This window comes from Equus quagga, chromosome 9, assembly GCF_021613505.1.
Source record: "Equus quagga isolate Etosha38 chromosome 9, UCLA_HA_Equagga_1.0, whole genome shotgun sequence".
Lineage (NCBI taxonomy): Eukaryota > Metazoa > Chordata > Mammalia > Perissodactyla > Equidae > Equus > Equus quagga.
The window spans coordinates 81,972,623-81,990,875 of record NC_060275.1 but is presented as its reverse complement, the minus strand read 5'-3'; the positions used below and the strand labels follow the sequence as shown (position 1 = coordinate 81,990,875).

Here is an 18,253-nt window from a genome sequence, read left to right as displayed (position 1 = left end):
ACTAACATATACAAGTATGTACTGGGGGGCTTTGGGGAGAAGAAGGAAGAATAGTACTCTTCAACCAACCTTAAGAAAAGAAAAAGACTCAGTTGTGCTTGTTTCCACACCTTTCTATGCCAGTTTTATTTGACATTGTAATTATATAACTTAATTGAATACTGCAATCTGAATGCTATGTCAGGGACAAAGAGTTCTTTCTATGACAGTTCTGTTGAATACTTGGAAAAGACAATATTGGTGAATTTCTAACAAACAATTTTTGTCAAATTAGGTAGAGGTGAAGCAATTATAAAAGGTTGTGATATGAAAGGAATCATAAAATTCTAGACAGATTTTGGACTCACATTGTTTCGCAGATCTCTTTACATTCTCATTTCACATTTTAAAAAACCACAACTATAAATTGTAGTTGATGTATTTTCTTGTTAGTTTATGGAAGAAACAACACTTGGAATTCTTATCACTGGACGTATACTCAAAGCAAAGGTACTGGCCATATGTCAGAAGATTATTAAAAGAATGTACATGTATGCTTTTTGAGTTATAATATAGTGTTTAAGGTGTGGGTGTGTATGTGTGCACACATGCACACGTGCATGCATTTACTTACTTGGCGATCCCATTTTCACTGATATTTTCAGGTAACTGACAAACTGTCAGTTCCTAAGTCAGCAAAGAGACTTTTATTGCATAGTTTTACTTTTATTCTTATGCTAAGTTAACAAGGGCTTGTCTTAAACTTAGGTGTACTTCCTTGTAATCCAGTTGGACTTTCACACATTGCCTCTTGAATATTGCTTTATTAAGCCAGAAGCATTCACCTTTGGATCCATTATTTTCTGTTATTTCCAGCTTCCTTTCCAGGCTTAGTTTCATTTATTGCTTAAACCATCACTTGACTTTAGGAAGTTTGTTTACCTTCCGTTCCTTTCCCGTGGTGTTTATTCAACAGTTATTTCATATTAAGTTCTCTGCTGCTGTGGCTTTTACTCTCACAACTCTTAATGTACGTTGTATGTGTGTCAGCCTTTTGATTTGTCACCAGGGTATGAGGAGGGCTGTTTGATTAAGAAATAACAGATTGGATCTTTTTGAAATGTAATTTGCTGTATATATTCCAATGCTTTGTGGCCAAACTTTTTTCTCTTTTATATTAGTTTCTGAAAAAGCTTCTATGTGACCCTAATATAGCTACGTGACTTAGTGATTTAGAAATTCAAAAAATTCTGGATCATTAGATTAAAAAGCCAAAAAAAAAATGTCTTTCTGGCTGTTAAAAAGTTGATCATTATTAATATGTTGTACCTTTCTTCTTATAAGTTAAAAAAATTTATTAGCTTAATACTTCCAAAATGCTTCAGTGGAGCCTGCTGGTTTTCATTGAGGCCGTCTTGATCATTCATTTATTTGTTAAGCATGGTTTGTTTTTTTTAGTAACTTTCATTTGTTTCAAAGTTAGTAGAAAATGAAGATTGTTTCAAGTGTTTCCTTGTAAAATTGAGGGGAGTCTTCCAATGGATTTTCCTGATTTTGGGGAAAACAGTTTATTGCTATATCATTTTTAAAAATTGTAGCATTCTGCCCTAAACAGCTGCTTAGTAGACTTGATTCGGTTATGCCATATGTCAAATCATGTGCTACAGAATATAACTATATATGCAGTAAAAATCTGAAAATATTTGCCATCCCAACACCATTACAAAGAGATTGTACAACTCTGTGATGTCCGAGACTTATATTTTGAGCAGTTAATTAGAGTTTAGGTGAGTGTTACCTTTTTGTGCCTCTTTCTTCTGGTAGCAGCTCTTATAAAGTAACATTACATCGTTTGGATTAATTTTTTTTTTTGAGGAAGATTAGCCCTGAGCTAAACATCTGCTGCCAATCCTTCTCTTTTTGCTGAGGAAGACTGGCCCTGAGCTAACATCTGTGCCCATCTTTCTCTATTTTATGTGGGATGCCTGCCACAGCATGGCTTGACAAGCAGTGTGTAGGTCTGCACCCAGAATCCAAACTGGCGAACTCCAGGCCACCAAAGCAGAACATGTGAACTTAACTGCTGTGCCGCCAGGCCAGCCCCTACATCATTTGGATTAATTTTGAGGAAATTTTGTTATTTTTTTATGTTTTCACAAGTCAAAAATCAACCTCATCGTCTCTTTCATAGTTTTGCTTGGAAGAACACACACTAAATAAATTCAAGCCAATTAATATATACCTATTTCTCTGTGTCTTGAGAGGATAAAGGGAAATTGGCCTACTTTGTTGGTGGCAATATAAAATTTTACTACCTTTTTGGGAAGTAATTTGATAACATGTCAGGGACCATGGTAATTCTTATAACCTTTGACTCAGTTAATTCTCTCCTCAGTGACTAACCGTAAGGGAATTAGATTAGTGAGATTTTCATTGCAGTAATCTATACTTAAAAAGCAATGACAACAAAACAGTTTAATTTTTCAAGAATAAGAAATTGGCTAAGAAATGGTGGCATATCAACCTAATAGATTATTAATGAGACAATTCAAACAAGAAAAATGAAGACTGGGTAATGGAAAAAAGTTAGTGATAGTGATACTTGAAAATAATCAATGCAAAATAACATTATTATAACTGTGTAAAGTAGATATGTATATGGATTGTTGGTAGGTAATACAGTTAAGAAAACAGTTGCTATGGTATTAAGCATATGGATATATTTTTTTAAATTTCTCTTTAATATTGTTATAATGTTTTAACACAGTCTTTTTAAAATCATAAGTATCTTGAAAAAATTATCTTCTGTTTCTTTCTTTGGTTAGGTATTTTCTGATATCGTTTCACCCTTAAAATCAAATGCAATCTATCTTTTATTTGACCCCCATGGCATTAATAATATTTTCCTTTACATCCTAATTGAATCCTTCCAAACAGTGCTGTGAGGTAGATTTTGTTGTATATTTTTTAGAGGAGGAAACTGACATAGAGAGTGTTTAAGCAACTTGTCAGTACTGCGCAGGTAGCAAATGATGGAGCTTGGGTTCCTTCAGGTTTATCTGAATCCTAATTCTTTGCTTTTAACCAATATTGTATTTCATAGTATGATTATTTAGTTATCCCCCCTGCCTCCCTCCTTTGGGTACACACATTATACTTCTTAAGTTCAGGAATGATGTCTTATCCTTAGATCCTCTGTTGCCCCTGGCACAGATAACTTGGCGTAGTAGGATCTTTCAATTTGAATTGAAGCGAACAAAGTAAATTATACCTTATTTCTTCATTTTAATGAATGTCATAGGCTTTTCAGCATGTGGTTTCATACTTAATAAAACATTTATTTTACATATGTTGTATTCAAGTGTTTTTGGTGTATACAAGAAATGGAACATTCAAGCCCTTCTTAAAAAAGAAAAGCTAGGTTTTTCTCTCCTCCAGACTTGAAGCAACTTATTGACTCTAACTACAAAACCGTTTGTTGTATTTTAATTACTAACTCCTATTTTTCTTTCTTTTTTTTTTTTTGAGGAAGATTAGTCCTGAGCTAACTGCTGCCAATCCTCCTCTTTTTGCTGAGGAAGACTGGCCCTGAGCTAACATCCATGCCCATCTTCCTCTACTTTATTTGTGGGACGCCTACCACAGCATGGCTTGCCAAGCTGTGCCATGTCCACACCCAGGATCCGAACCGGCGAACCCTGGGCTGCCGAAGCGGAATGTGCGCACTTAACTGCTGCGCCACTGGGCCGGCCCCCTAACTCATATCTTTCAAGGAAAGTGAGAGATTTTCTGGATCTTGACACTAACATCCCATTACTTCTTCACTCTGTCCTTTCTAAAATATTCAGTAGTAATTTTCACGAATAGAGATCATGTCTATACTGTTGAGTATTGTGTCCAGTGTCTAATATATAGGAGCTGAAAAATATGTTGAATAAATGAGACAATATTCTTTCTATTGCCTAAAGTAAGCACTTTACATACATTATTTAGTCCCCATTTTATCTCATTTAATTGATTTTATAGATGACGAATTAGGAGAAGTCTATTAATTTGGCCAAAGTTGTGAGCTGGGATTCTAACCCAGTTTTGACTCAGCCCTTTGCTTTTAGCCTTTGCTCTACCCTATCCTGCTCAGAAGGACCTAGCAGTAATGAAAATAGTTTGAGATTGAGACACATGTGTCTACTTCTTAGTTTTTCACCCGTTACATGATTGGCAGCATCATTTGCATAATCTATCTTTACAACATTCCATTTAAAACTTAACTTTTGGTTCCCTGACAGCTTTGCTCACTTTTCAAAATATAATGGATGTCACATTCCAATATTTGTTTCATTACCTGATGGACTTCCCCATCACTGTGTTGCTTAAACAAACAAAAATTGGGTTTTTTTTGGCACACCTCTTACTTTTACAGTTTTGATTGTATCTGAATGAGTATGGCTACTAACTTTTTAGAAATGTTTAAAGTTCTTCCGTGGTAAGTAAATATATATGGTTATGATATCTGCCTACTCTATATTTCCCAAACTGTAAAACTTATTTTGTGAAATGTCCTTCATTATTTATGAGACCATTTAATGAGTTTCTTGTGTTAAGTATCTGTAGGGTACTTGAAAGGAAGTTTTTATTACAAATCTAAGATTGTTTTCCTTTTAACATCTTTCATGGTTGAAGTAGAATATAAACACAGTCATCAAACTTAGATCAGTTTTAGCCCTAAAATAAATTTAAACACATAATTGGTAACTACTAGCCTGCAATAAAACAAATTTCTATACGCAATATTTTTACTTAATTTTCCAATATGTGCTCTATTAAAACTTTTCAACATTGATTCATAATAACATGCAGTTTAGTGAACTTATCACCCAAAAGCCTGTAAAAATTTTGGCTCTTCTAGGTGTATTAAGAGATCCATCAAAAACTCATCCAGAGTGACAAAAACCATTTTCATTTATTTCTCTTTATGACTAGTGTAAACTATTAAGGTTAAGTGGGTGGGGCAACCGGAAGTAATTACTAAGACCAGTGGCATTTTTGTGGTTTAATAAAGGCAGAAGCTAATTATTCAGTTTTTATTTAAGTGAAATGGTGCCAAAAAGGAGGTTCCTGCAGAGCAGCTGCACTCCTTCAGTGTTACCCTAATTTACCAAAGACACAACTGTCACAAACAAAACTTTTAAACTTGATATATAGCCACAAAAGTAAGGAGGCTTTTGTTTGGAGTGCATGCAGAAGAACTCCTTTATACAAATCAACCGGCAGATGACGGACAATGATGAAAATTTGATTCTTTGAAGTCATAATAGTCATTGAAATGTGTGAAATTCTGGTATTGAAAAGAGAGCAGCCAGCAAGACTCTAAATCCTGGGTGGTTGCAAGAAGCTTGCTGGGAGGTTTTTCTGCATTTTGACACCAACTTCCCATTGCTTGTTCCCTGCTTCCTTTGTTAAAAAAAAAAGTTGAATTCACATAAGATAAATGGGGACAGTTGATAACCGAATCATACAGTTTTTATATGGAAAACTAATATTTTGTAATGGAAATTGGTATTTGAAAGAATAAAGTTTTTTTACATATACTGGCATATACTTTCTTAATGATTTTTAAATTCCTCCATTCTATTTAACTAGACGTGTGAAATGGAAGATCAGCTATCAGCTCTTCCAGAATTTAAAATTGTGGAAGAAATGGTGCTGAAAGAGTGGAACTTTGGAATTATGCATCTTTTCAGTAGCAAAGTTTATTTGAGTGCCTTTTAATCTAAGAATCGTGATTAATTACTTACTATTTCATAAAATAGCATATTGTACGTAAGATTGTGTTTCTGAAACTTTATTCTATTAAGATAGTGACATTCTTTAATAGAAATGTAGGTTTCATGCTTGACCCAACTGCTTAAAAATTAAGAGTTTTAAAATTCAGTAAATCTGTCTATATTTTCTACAGGCTATCTTGCTTTGTTAGAATTTATAGATAATTATTAACTGGTGAGTCTTGAGGTTCTTCAGGTGCCAACTTGAAGGCTTCTCCTACCTTATGTGATTTAACTTGTTTGTAGTCACAGAAAATTTATGAATTATTTATAAATTATCTATTTTAGTAATAAAATGACAAATCTGTAAAAGGCAATATTGACATCTTAAAGCATTTCTTTCTTTTATAGGTAGGTTTTTTTTGAAAAATTACAGATGATTCATATTGCAATACAGAAGTAGCAATCTAGAGAGAATATCATTAGTTCAATATAGTTTCAGTAGTTTGCACATGTTTTATTAATTTTTTGCAAAAGTTGAGCCACAGGTACATCAGTGAGAACTTTGACAGAAAGCAAAGCGTTGAAGACACAAGTAAAGAGTTCAACAAAGTGCCTCGTAGTTCTTTTCAAGTATTACATTGTTTTAATGGAATCTTGGAGTGGGAGCTTTAGCCCATTGAAATGTCGCTTAAAGGACAGGTTCGTCTGTCAGTCGCTGAAGCTGTGTGGATGAAATGATAACAATAGAGTGTCGTAATGCATTTTAAAAGTGTGAGAAATCAGTTTGTCTAGACTAAGAGTGTGGCTACAGGGACTAGGAGTTTTAGAGATTCTGTGCCCTTTAGGTGTCAAGTATGTTGAGAGATGCCAAGCCTTTTTATTCTGTCTTTGGCAGCAGCTCAACTGGGCTGCAGTACCCTACATGTCTTCTGCAGGCAAAAACAGGGCTTCTATGTCAGAAGAACTTGGGTTTCAAAATTCAGAAACTCATTTGTTTGAGTGCCAGCTTTAAATTGGGGGAAGATATCAATAAATAATTGGCATAATTTGAGAATGCATGGAAGCACTGGTTGTTAGGAGTTCAAAATATAAAGAGTTTACAACATTTTGTAGCCACTTATTTTAAAGAGGCTTTCCATCCTAAAAAATCATTCTATCCCTTTGTACTTTAATAAGATAATACAAATCAAGAAATACAGTTTCCATTTTTAAAAAACTTTATTGGTTTTTAAATTACTTTGGCATATATGCATCACATTATAGAATTTTATAAAGAAAAAGTCTCTTTCCTATGATCTTGTCTTCCTGAGGTAACTAGTGTTAAGAGTGTAATATGTTTCCTTTCTTATAAGTCTTAATTTTGGGAGTAGCCAGTTTATAGCTCCAGTTTTTATGAACTTAGCTCAGAATGGAGGGGTTGCTGTGGAATTTGGAAATGATGCCTTATCCCATAATTTTGTAACACATAAAAATTGTTTATTTATACCCTGCTTCAGCAATAGCTGAAGAAATAGCATATATTAACACAAAAATATCTAATATTAAATAAGTTAATATGACAGATTACAAATGCTGTAGTGGATTCAAAGGGGGAATAAGCATTGAGGATTTCTCAGGAGCTGAGTCTCTTTCAGGTTCTTTCTTGAATAGAGTAATATGCTTTAGAAAGTCATTAAATGTAATAATACCCGAAATGACTTTTTTTTGAAGTTGAACTTGACAATTACAAATTACCAATTAAAAGTTATATTAATACCTTTAAAAATCATGTACCAATTGCACTCATTTTGTTTTTATCCTACCTGCAAAGAAACTTTTAAAAAAGGTAGGCACATATTAGAATTGCATGTTTGTGTAAATATTTATATGGATCATTTTGATAGTTTCTCCAAACAGACAAGCTGTGACAAAGTAACCACACCTAGGTATTGGTGCAAGTGCAAAGGTATTGTGTTAAGCAGAGGATTGGTTGCCAGCTAAAATAACTTTCAAGAATTGTTTTTTTAATCTTTGGGTAGAAAGACTAATCAAGTCAGAAACACACTTATGCTGCAGTATGTACTGGGAAAATGCTAAGTATTTATACTAATTCTTTGGTCCATAGCATTGATTAGAGTGGAAGTACAAATAAACATTAGCCTTCATTAGGAGAGCTATTAACAATAAAATGAAAATTCACAAAATGGGTTAAATTTTCTAGTTTTACAAGTTTGATATAATCATTTTCATGTTACTCTTGTTTGTAACCAGTTATTTAAAATATACTTTAGTAAGTGAACCATGATTTTAAAATACTTCTTTATAAGAATGATATAGTTGACCTTAATATAATCTTATTTTGACAGAATAAAGTATTTTACCATTACTGAATGGAGACAAACTCTGAATTACTTTATTATTTTGTGTCCTGGCTGCCACTATAATTTGATAAATATATCTAATCTGAGGCATCAAAATGGTATGCGTTCATCAGTTGAGCATTTGTTACTAGATAGAATTACAGAAAAAGAAAGGAAATTTACCATTGTTTTCATCTCACATTTCTGCAAAAATCTTGCAACTTTTTTTTTTTTTAAAGATTTTTTATTTTTTTCCTTTTTCTCCCCAAAGCCCCCCAGTACATAGTTGTATATTCTTTGTTGTGGGTCCTTCTAGTTGTGGCATGTGGGACGCCGCCCCAGCGTGGTCCGATGAGCAGTGCCATGTCCGCGCCCAGGATTCGAACCAACGAAACACTGGGCCACCTGCAGCGGAGCGCGTGAACTTAACCACTCGGCCACGGGGCCAGTCCCAAAATCTTGCAACTTTTTGGCTTACCTTTGCCAAATAGATTTGATGTATCATTTTCTCTTCAGTAGGTTTCACCAAAGGGAGATAAATCAGAAAGGGGATTAAAGTTGTTAATTGATTTTAATTGTTCACAAAAACATTCAGGCTTTCCTCTGAAGGGAATGCCTTGTTGTAAGCTGTTTGACACAGAAGCCACTGATAATAGATTTTTTCCTATTTAAAATTTTGTCACTTTTTTTATCCCTCCCCCCTTTTTGTTTTTTGGTGAGGATGACTGGCCCTGAGTGAACATCTGTTGCCAATCTTCCTCTTTTTGCTTGAGGAAGATTGTTGCTGAGTTAACATCTGTGCCAGTCTTCCTCTATTTTGTATGTGGGATGCTGCCACAGCATGGCTTTATGAGCACTGTGTAGGTCCAGGCCCGGGATCCAAACTGGCAAACCCTGGACCACTGAAGCAGAGCATGTGAACCTAACCACTACACCACTGGGCCAGCCCCTTCCCTAACTTTTAATATCCCTTTGCATTCTTTCTCTGCTGACTAGTAACCCCTACTCATGAAATAAGAATCTATTGACCAGAGGGTCTTCTACCAGCAAATTCTTCAGAAATTACCAATGCTTTGTTGGACAAGAGGGACCTAAATTTTTTTTTTTATGAATCCTTTCCCACTGTACCCTAACCCTCTCCCCAGTATACCTCTTCCACATATCAAAATAGCAATTTATGTGGTAAAATAGCAGAGTAGTGAACTAAGCCAGAAAGCTAAAAAGCCCAATTTATAAATAAAACCCAGTTTATAAATAAATCTGAATAGAGTTGCATGAATATAGAAAGCAAAAAAGTACATTAGGGGGTATATGGGCTGTTAGAAACTGTTTGCTTGTTTTTCTATAGGATATCACTACTTTAACTGGTGTTCCAGAAGAGCATATCAAAACTAGAAAAGTCAGGATCTTTGTTCCTGCTCGCAATAACATGCAGGCTGGAGTAAACAACACGAAGAAATGGAAGATGGAGTTTGATACCAGGGAGCGATGGGAAAATCCTTTGATGGGTTGGGCATCAACGTGAGTACTTTAGTTTAATTTGAATATTGTTTTCAACTCTCTTTTTCTATGTAGATTTTCCTTTTAAATATACTGATTTTTAAACTCTTTCATGTATACTATGCTTTATAATACTTTTTGAGACCATTTGTATAGGTGTCACTATGTTCAATGACATAGATATATTACATTTATTTACATGTATCATATATATATTTTAATATTCATGTAAGTGTAGTCCAGCACAACAAACCATAGAAGCAGTCCTTTTCAGAGTACTGTTTATTGGATAAAATGGCTGACATTGTGAGTACTCTTAGCACGGTCCCCAAGCTATGTATCTTAGTTTAAAAGGTACACAGTGTGAATAATTTAGTGACACTTTCTTATTTTTAAATTAAAATAAAACTTTCTTTTTAAAGATTGACACCTGACCTAACATATGTTGCCAATCTTTTTTTTTTTTCTCCTTCTTCTTTTTCTTCTTCTCCCCAAAGCCCCCCAGTACATAGTTGTATATTCTAGTTGTAGGTCCCTCTGGTTATGCTGTGTGGGACGCTGCCTCAACATGGCTTGATGCACGGTGCCATGTTCCTGCCCAGGATCCAAACCGGTAAAACCCTGGGCTGCCAAAGTGGAGCACGTGAATTTAACCACTCCGCCACGGGGCCGGCCCCCCCTAAAATAAAACTTCTTTATAAAGTATTTTTTTGTTTTTAAGGAGAGGAGACTACGTGAGTTTAGAATTTAGCTATTTTGGGGAAACTACTAAGTCCCTGAGATCTTGCGATTAATAAATTTACAGTGCGTTGGAATAAAGTAGTCATAAATTCTGTGGCACCAATGAAGTCAATGACGTAAATCTCTATGGTGGAATAAGGCCCAAATGTTAAAATAGCAAGACTGCCTCTAGTCGAGTAAAAGAAGCTGCTTCTAGAGAAAACAGCCAGATAAGCTAGAAAATTGTCATTCTTATTGAGACTCCTAGAACATTATATGTGTCCAGTCTCCAGTTGGAGGTAGTTATCAGTTTAAATTTTGTCTCATTTTAGAAAAGTATGATATATAACATCTTTTCCTGTTGATGTACCTGGGAGAATTTTTGTTAAAGACATCTGCCATTTTGCAGTTTAAATAGAATTATATTTTATTTGACAAAATGATATATAGGCACAGTTTTTTAGGTGTTTTGGTATCTTTAAATTTTATGTTTCATGTAATGTATGGAGTGGTATTGTAAGTTCCATGCTTCTAGAAACTAAAGGAATTTATAAGGAACAACTTTGTCCATACCCAATGGTTGAAATGTTATGATTACTCTTTTTTAAGTCACGTGAGATTTTATGTGTTCATCTATATACAAGATTTATCCATTGCACTATTTATTGATGGCTTTTGGGTAGTTTTCAGTTGTGGTTCTTATGCATAATACTAAAACGAAGATTCTTGTACATATCTTTTGGTGAACATATGACTGCTTATTAATATGCTAACTAACCCCTGAAATATTAGTTATTAGTTAATAATCAAACCAACTTATCTTAAGAAGTATCAATAATCTATTAATTCGCTATCCCTTATGCTTATCTAGTTGATGATAATGGCACTGTGATGAGTTTTGTTCTAGCACACAGTTAAACTACTGATAGATCACCTTGAACTTGTGGAGGATATATTTTATGCATTGTGTAGAGGAAGAAGACATTTCCTCTACCCACTGTGGGTTCTTCTGGCTGGAGAACGAATTAAATTCACCTGAGACAGAATAACAGGAGAAAAGTAAACAAAGCTTTATAACATGTGTATACATGGGAGAGGCCGAGGCAAGCTGAGCAGCTTGCCAAAATGGCTGAAGCCACCACCTTAAATATCATCCTCAGCTAAAGATAAAGGAGGATGTTGGGGGTAGGGGGAGTCAGTTATAGGAGGTTACCAGATTATGCTGATTTAAGTCCTTGCCTTCCACATTGATTTATCAAGAGTTTCTAGAGATAGGGTCATCCCCCCCCTTCCTGGTACAGAGAGGAAGACACCTTGACAGATGGAGATTTCCTTAACAATGTAAATGTCTCTTAACAAAGGGTAAGTAAATTCTACTTTTTAGAGTTGCTTTCCTGTCTGCAGTTTATTAAAAGTAACCAGCCCCAAATAATCCTCATGCCAAAGAGACATATCTTGGGGTGGCCAATTCCAGTCCCCCACAATTGTTACGGTGGGTCTGTTTCAGTTTTACTCCTCATCTTAGTCCTAGAACATAGTGTTAAAAAGTAAAAAAGGCATGGCCTTTCTGAAGTTTCGATGGAAAGTGCAGGGTGTTGACCAAGTCCTTCTGACTCCGTGGAACTCCAAATGTAGTCTCCTCTGTACCAAGCAGACTGCTGCTGAAATCTCTGCTCATTTCTTTCAGTCTTCTCAGCTGTTGTTTTAGAGCCTGGCGCATTCACGTGCAGTTCAGCAGTTCCCTGCTCAGTAGATTCCTCCTTTTTACTGTTTTCCCCGCTAAATTTCCAGCTGCTCTGGCAGTCCATCTCCACACTCCCTTGTGCTGACAAGACTATGGCTTTCTGCTTGAGTTCCTGATGTCCCTAGCTGTGTGGACTAGAGAGTACCTTTAGGGGAACAACTGTAAACTTGGATCTAATCTAGTTTGATTCTCTTCTTTCAAAGGTTGGGGAGGTCCACTTTCTTTCCTGTTTTTGGTCGTTCTCTAGTCCCTTCAAACAGTTTTTTTCCTGTTTTGTCCAGAGTTTATACTTATTATGTAATTGTTTGGCAGGTAAATCGATTTTAAAGGCTGTTATATCCGCCATTACCCAAATTGGAACCTCAGTAATTAGAAATTGAGCTAATAAAATCTAAAAATATAAGCACAAATTATATTTGGTAAAGATTGAAAGGAGAGATTATATACAATTGGAAGAGGGTAGGATATGAAAGACTTCATGGAAAAGATTGATATTCAGTGTGAACCATGAGAGATAATTGGGATAGACTTCCATATGCTGAGATAGTGGTCTTCCGCTATACTGCAAGTGGAAGGAACAGATTGAGCTGGTGGGAACATACAGGCTACCTTTAGAGGAACAGTTAGCAATGTGGTTTGACTTGTTGTTTACTTCCATGAGGAGTAATTAAAAAGAAGGCTGGAAAGTGGGTTCTGATCATATTGTAGAGCTGAACTTTAGGAAGATTATTCTGGCAACATGGCAGAGGGTGGATTGGAGTCAAGAAAGATTGGTTAGGAAAGTATTATAGTAGTTTGGTGAAGAGTGAAAAATGGTGTAAGCTGGTGGTGGCAACATACCTAGAAAAAGAACGGCAAAATATAGGAGATGAGGGAAATGAGAAGGGTAGAAACTGAGTGAATGGTGGCTTATTGATGCAAGTGGTTACTATTTAACCTATGTATGTATTTCTTCATAAATAAAGTGTGGATAATACTAAAGGCTGTTCCACATTTGCAGGAAGTAGAACTCCTGGCTCCTAAGTTTTTCCTACAGTTTTTTCTATATTATTTATTATTCCCAACTAAGCTTATATATATGTCAACACTCATCAAATTATTGGATCATATTTATGTTGACACTTCTGTTCTCATTATAGTTTATATAACTATCAACTGAGAAATCATATGTGCTTTGAAAAGGAGGAACCAATATAAAATTACCATTTGTTATAGTACTAATACAGCCAGCCAATGTGAAGCGCTTTTGCTTACAAGGTGGGGTTTACGGTAAGAATACCATACCATGGTAAGATCATTATAGGGATCTCATAGGAGTCCCAGAATAGTAACCACAGTGTATGACCAGAACTTAAGCAGCAACAACTTGTGGATCTTCAGTGAGAGCTACTTCCCATGTGTTCTCTTCTGTGTATATCTCATATCTTTCCACTATCCAAATTACTTCCTGAACCCTCTTTTCTATATTTTTTACTTCCACTTTCTAAACAGTGTTTCACAGAATGCTGTACAGCTGTCCCTCGGTACCTGCAGGGGATTAGTTCCAGGACTTCCATGGATACCAAAATCTGCAGATGCTCAAGTCCCTTATATAAAATGGCGTAGTATTTGCATATAACCTAGGCACATCCTCCCATATGCTTTAAAGCATCTCTAGATTACTTATAATGCTTAATGCAATTTAAATGATATGTAAATAGTTGTTATACTGTATTGTTTAGGAAATAATGACAAGAAAAATATGTCTGTACATGTTCAGTATGATGCAGGTATCGTAGGCCTTTCCATGTGTAGTTGGTTGAATCCATGGATGCAGATTCCACGGATTCAGACCCCGGGGATACAGAGGGCTGGCTGTATTTGCTTTTTTTTTTTTTTTTTAAAGATTTTTTTTTTTATTTTTTCCTTTTTCTCCCCAAAGTCCCCCGGTACATAGTTGTGTATTCTTCGTTGTGGGTTCTTCTAGTTGTGGCATGTGGGACGCTGCCTCAGCGTGGTCTGATGAGCAGTGCCATGTCCGCGTCCAGGATTCGAACTAATGAAACACTGGGCCGCCTGCAGCGGAGCGCGCGAACTTAACCACTCGGCCACGGGGCCAGCCCCTGGCTGTATTTGCTTTTGAGAGATTCATAGTAAACATGTGTAGCAAACAGTGCTCTACCTTTTCATAAACATATTAATAATGATTAATGGCCAAATGATTGAGTTCACACACTGTACTTTGGTGGCCCAGGGTTTTGCCAGTTCAGATCCTGAGTGTGGAGCTAGCACCACTCATCAAGCCATGCTGAGGTGGCATTCCACATAGCAGAACTGGAAGGACCTATAACTAGAATATACAACTATGTACTGGGGAGCTTTGGGGAGGAAAAAAAAAACGAAGATTGGCAACAGATATTAGCTGAGGGCCAGTCTTAAAAAAAAAAAAAAGCAAAACTGCAAAAAAAAATAAAGGTGACATTTCTGAAGTTAAATGGTATTTTGTAAAGAGTCTATATAGATTTGTAAATACTACCATTATGCTAATTGAAGAACTCAATTAGATGTCACATCTTGGAGCTTTATTTTGTTAAATGGCCATATGCTTAGAAGAGTATTGTCCATAATGATTGAAGGTTCATTAAGAAAAGTGGATGTTTTTGCCATCTATTTTGGGGGGTGGGTAATGATAGTACTGACAGTTGCACTCATCAGTAATTTTCTTTATATTGAATGTATAAGGTCAGTTAGAGAATCCCCTTGGATTTTTTTATTCAACTCTATTTTTCTCCCCTTTTTTTTTTTCATTTTAAGATTGGCCCTGAGCTAACATCTGTTACCAATCTTTTTTTTTTTCTTCTTCTTCTCCTCCCCAAAGCCCCCCAGTACATAGTTGTATATCCTAGTTGTAGGTCCTTCTAGTTCTGCTGCGTGGGATGCCGCCTCAGTATGGCTTGATGAGCAGTGCTAGGTCTGCGCCCAGGATCTGAACTGGCAAACCCCAAGCTGCTGAAGTGGAGCATGCGAACTTAACCACTCAGCCAAGGGGCTGGCCCCTCTCTCTTTTGTTACGAGTTGAATAAATAATTTTATTAAAGACTAAAAATTACTGAATGTCTTTGCAATTATAAAGTTTTTAATTTGATAACACCTGTTAGAAAATCTCCCAAATTTAACACAGAAAGAGATCTTCAAACAGTTACCAGTTTTAAAGAGATTATTCACAATATTTCATCAGTAGTGTGCTTATTTGATATTATAACAACTGTTTGTTTTCTATACTTTATTTTAAATATTGGGGGTTTTTTTCAGCCAAAGCTTAATGTTAAATCCTGGAAAAAAATTGTTTCTTACAGGGCTGATCCCTTGTCCAACATGGTTTTAACCTTTAGTACTAAAGAAGACGCAGTTGCCTTTGCAGAAAAAAATGGTATGTTTGGTCTGTTCTTGTTTTGCTTTGACAAATAAAATTGAGATATGATTTTAAGTTCTTAATGTTAATTACAACCAGTCAAGGATATAGAATTTGAGTTGAAAGAAATCTTTCAATGTATCTAATCCAGTAGTTCTCAGATTTTTTACAGTATCAGAACTCCCTCTCCAAAAAAAAAAAATCTCACATGGAATGCCCATGTAACATGCAAAAGCTGAACTGCTCTAATTTGAAGTAGAGGCAGGGGATAAAACTACTTGTCTAACTCCTACCTTGTTTGTGAATCCCTCTGCAAAATCACTAACATTTGTTTTTAAACTCTAATTGAACATCTCATAAGGCAGCCTGCTCCAGTTGTGACACCTCTGTTTTTTTTACTTGAGCCAAAATCTCATGTCTCTTATTCTACCTCATAGCGCTTCAGTTATTTGAAAATAGTTATCATTATCATACTCCCTCTAAAATATCATGTAAGCCTAAATGTCTGTATTTGCCACTTATCTAGATATAGTGGGTCTAGTACCAAGCATATTCTCAACTCTACAATTATATTAATGCAGCCTAAGAGCATATTAGCTTTTGAAGTAGCCACCTAACACTATTGATTTATGTTGATCTTGCTACCAACAGAAATGCAAAATGTCTCTTCTCATTTTTTGCTGTTAAGCCATGGAACACAGTAGTGAAAAGAGACTTTGGAGTCAGACCAGTCTGAATTCTAATCCTTTTTGTGCCACTTTGAAGCTATGTGATTTTGGATTAATTTCATAATGGACTTAATGGATTTTCATTGTTGAAATAACAGTATTTATCTCATGGTGTACCTAGTCCAGTACCTGGTACATAGTAGACACTTGGTACCTATTGGTTCTGACCCTTGCCTCCCTCCATCTGGTATTTCTGCTGTTTGCCTCTCTTTGGTTTAAATGCACTACTATGCATTTTTACCTAATGCATTCTGTTGTTCTAGTTGGTCATATTGAATTTGAATCTAATTTTAGTTATCTATTTGAATGAGATAATGTCTAAGTGTATTGTTACTGAGTCAGTATATAAATATAAAAGATTGTGAGTGTTATGTAACATATTTGACATATAAATGTGAAAGCACCATAAAGGTTATTATTATTATCTAGAATATTTGCTTTTCACCCCAAGTTAGTGTTATAAATAGTTTATGATTAAGAGTCTGAAGCCAAAGTGCCTGGGTTTGAATTTATATTGCGTTTCTTACTATTTGTGTGACTTTGTACTTCCATTTTCCCTTATGTACAATGGGAATTGTTGTGAGGATTCAATGGGTTAATAAAAGTAAAGTGCTTGGAACATAGTCAAGTATATAATAGTATATAAGTTTATCCAATTATTTTGTTAGGAATAGACTTTTAAAAACTTAAGATTTTGTAAGTAAAATTCCTTATTAACACTTGCTTGGTAATTTCCAAATTTCTTAGTTACCTAAGTATTCTTAAAGTGGTCCTATTCTTTAAAATATTATTTTGACTTAAAATTAGCATTGCTTTCTTTTTAATTAAACTGTAATATAGCTTATCAAAAACAGTTCTATTAATGTTTTCCATCTTTGCAGCCTACCATATTTCATGTCTGACACCTTGAAAATTATTCATTTGAGGTCTGTAACATGAGTTTAATAACAGGAAATCTAATTAAACTGTTAAATCTCTGGTTAGTGTCTCTCTAAGTGGTCACAAGGACTGCTTGACTACAGTTGCCATGTGAATTACAGGTGTGAACTAGCCACTGCTGCTGTTGAAATCAGGTGCTTTTCCCATCTGATTTCTGCCTCCCCAGAAAAGAAAACTGAGGAATGTTATCAAAGTCAATAGACAGTAAAACTTGAAAAAGCTTAGTGGATAGTACTTATAAAACTCTAGGCTAACAGTGGTAGCAGGAATTATATCTTTCTTAGTCATTGCTTTGTCCCCAGCACAAAACCTACATAATGGACACTCAATATCTGGTGAAATTACTGACTTTGTAAAATGTATTCCTCTACTCAAGAATTTGAAGCCACTGTCATCTCCTGGGAAAGTCCTCAATGATTATTCCACTCTTGGATTCACTGTATTACTTGTGATCTGCCTCATTTATTTAACATTTAGCTTTTTATATCTTAAATAGATAAGTCAAGTCCTGTTTCTCTAGCTGTTGTGGCAGCAAGCCTAAACAAACACTGTTGAAGTGATACAGAATCATGGGGCGGAGAATCTTTCCCAAATTACCCAGCATCCCCTCCATTCTGATTTGCCTCTTAGTAGGTGGATAGTGGTGGGAGACATACAAATGAATCCTCTCTCCCCACCACACCTAACATTCTGTTGTGAGTTAGTGCTATTGAAAGTTGGGTGAAACAATGTTCTGGTAAGTTAAGGCATTAAAAAGAAGTGGTTCAGAAGCACTGATATATAAAGACTTTTGGAGTAAGAGGATAGTAACTAGGATTCTCATTCCATAATTGTCTGCCTCACAGGAGAGCTTGAGCAAGTCATGTTTCACTATACGTAGGCTTTGATAAGCATGTTTCTTCATCTTTGAAATGGAAAGTTGGATTGGGTAATGCTCAAAAACTGCAGACTTAAGGATGTTAAGTCCATGGACTAGCTCACATATATCTTTATGTCTTTACTGTCTAGCCCAGTGCTTATTCATTATATGCTCTAGGGGAAATATGTGTTTTTGTTGATAGAGATGATTCTGTGTTGATAGTGAAATCTGGCAAAGGTTATCCATTTATGAGCAGTAAATGTTTGCCTTTCAGTAGGATCTAGAAGTA

The 18,253-nt window shown here is 35.4% G+C and overlaps 1 protein-coding gene across 2 annotated transcripts in view; it reads left to right on the top strand.

The window, feature by feature from the left end:
* Nucleotides 1-18,253, top strand: part of NDUFS4 (NADH:ubiquinone oxidoreductase subunit S4) — a 101,063-nt gene that overhangs the window by 66,824 nt on the left and 15,986 nt on the right. For both annotated transcript variants that reach the window (XR_006890153.1, XM_046671981.1), the window contains exons 3-4: nt 9,432-9,604; nt 15,383-15,456. Coding sequence is in view for 1 of the 2 variants with exons in the window: in XM_046671981.1 (XP_046527937.1) it covers nt 9,432-9,604; nt 15,383-15,456 (247 nt within the window). In the remaining variant the exon portion in view is untranslated. The remainder of the gene's footprint in view (nt 1-9,431; nt 9,605-15,382; nt 15,457-18,253) is intronic.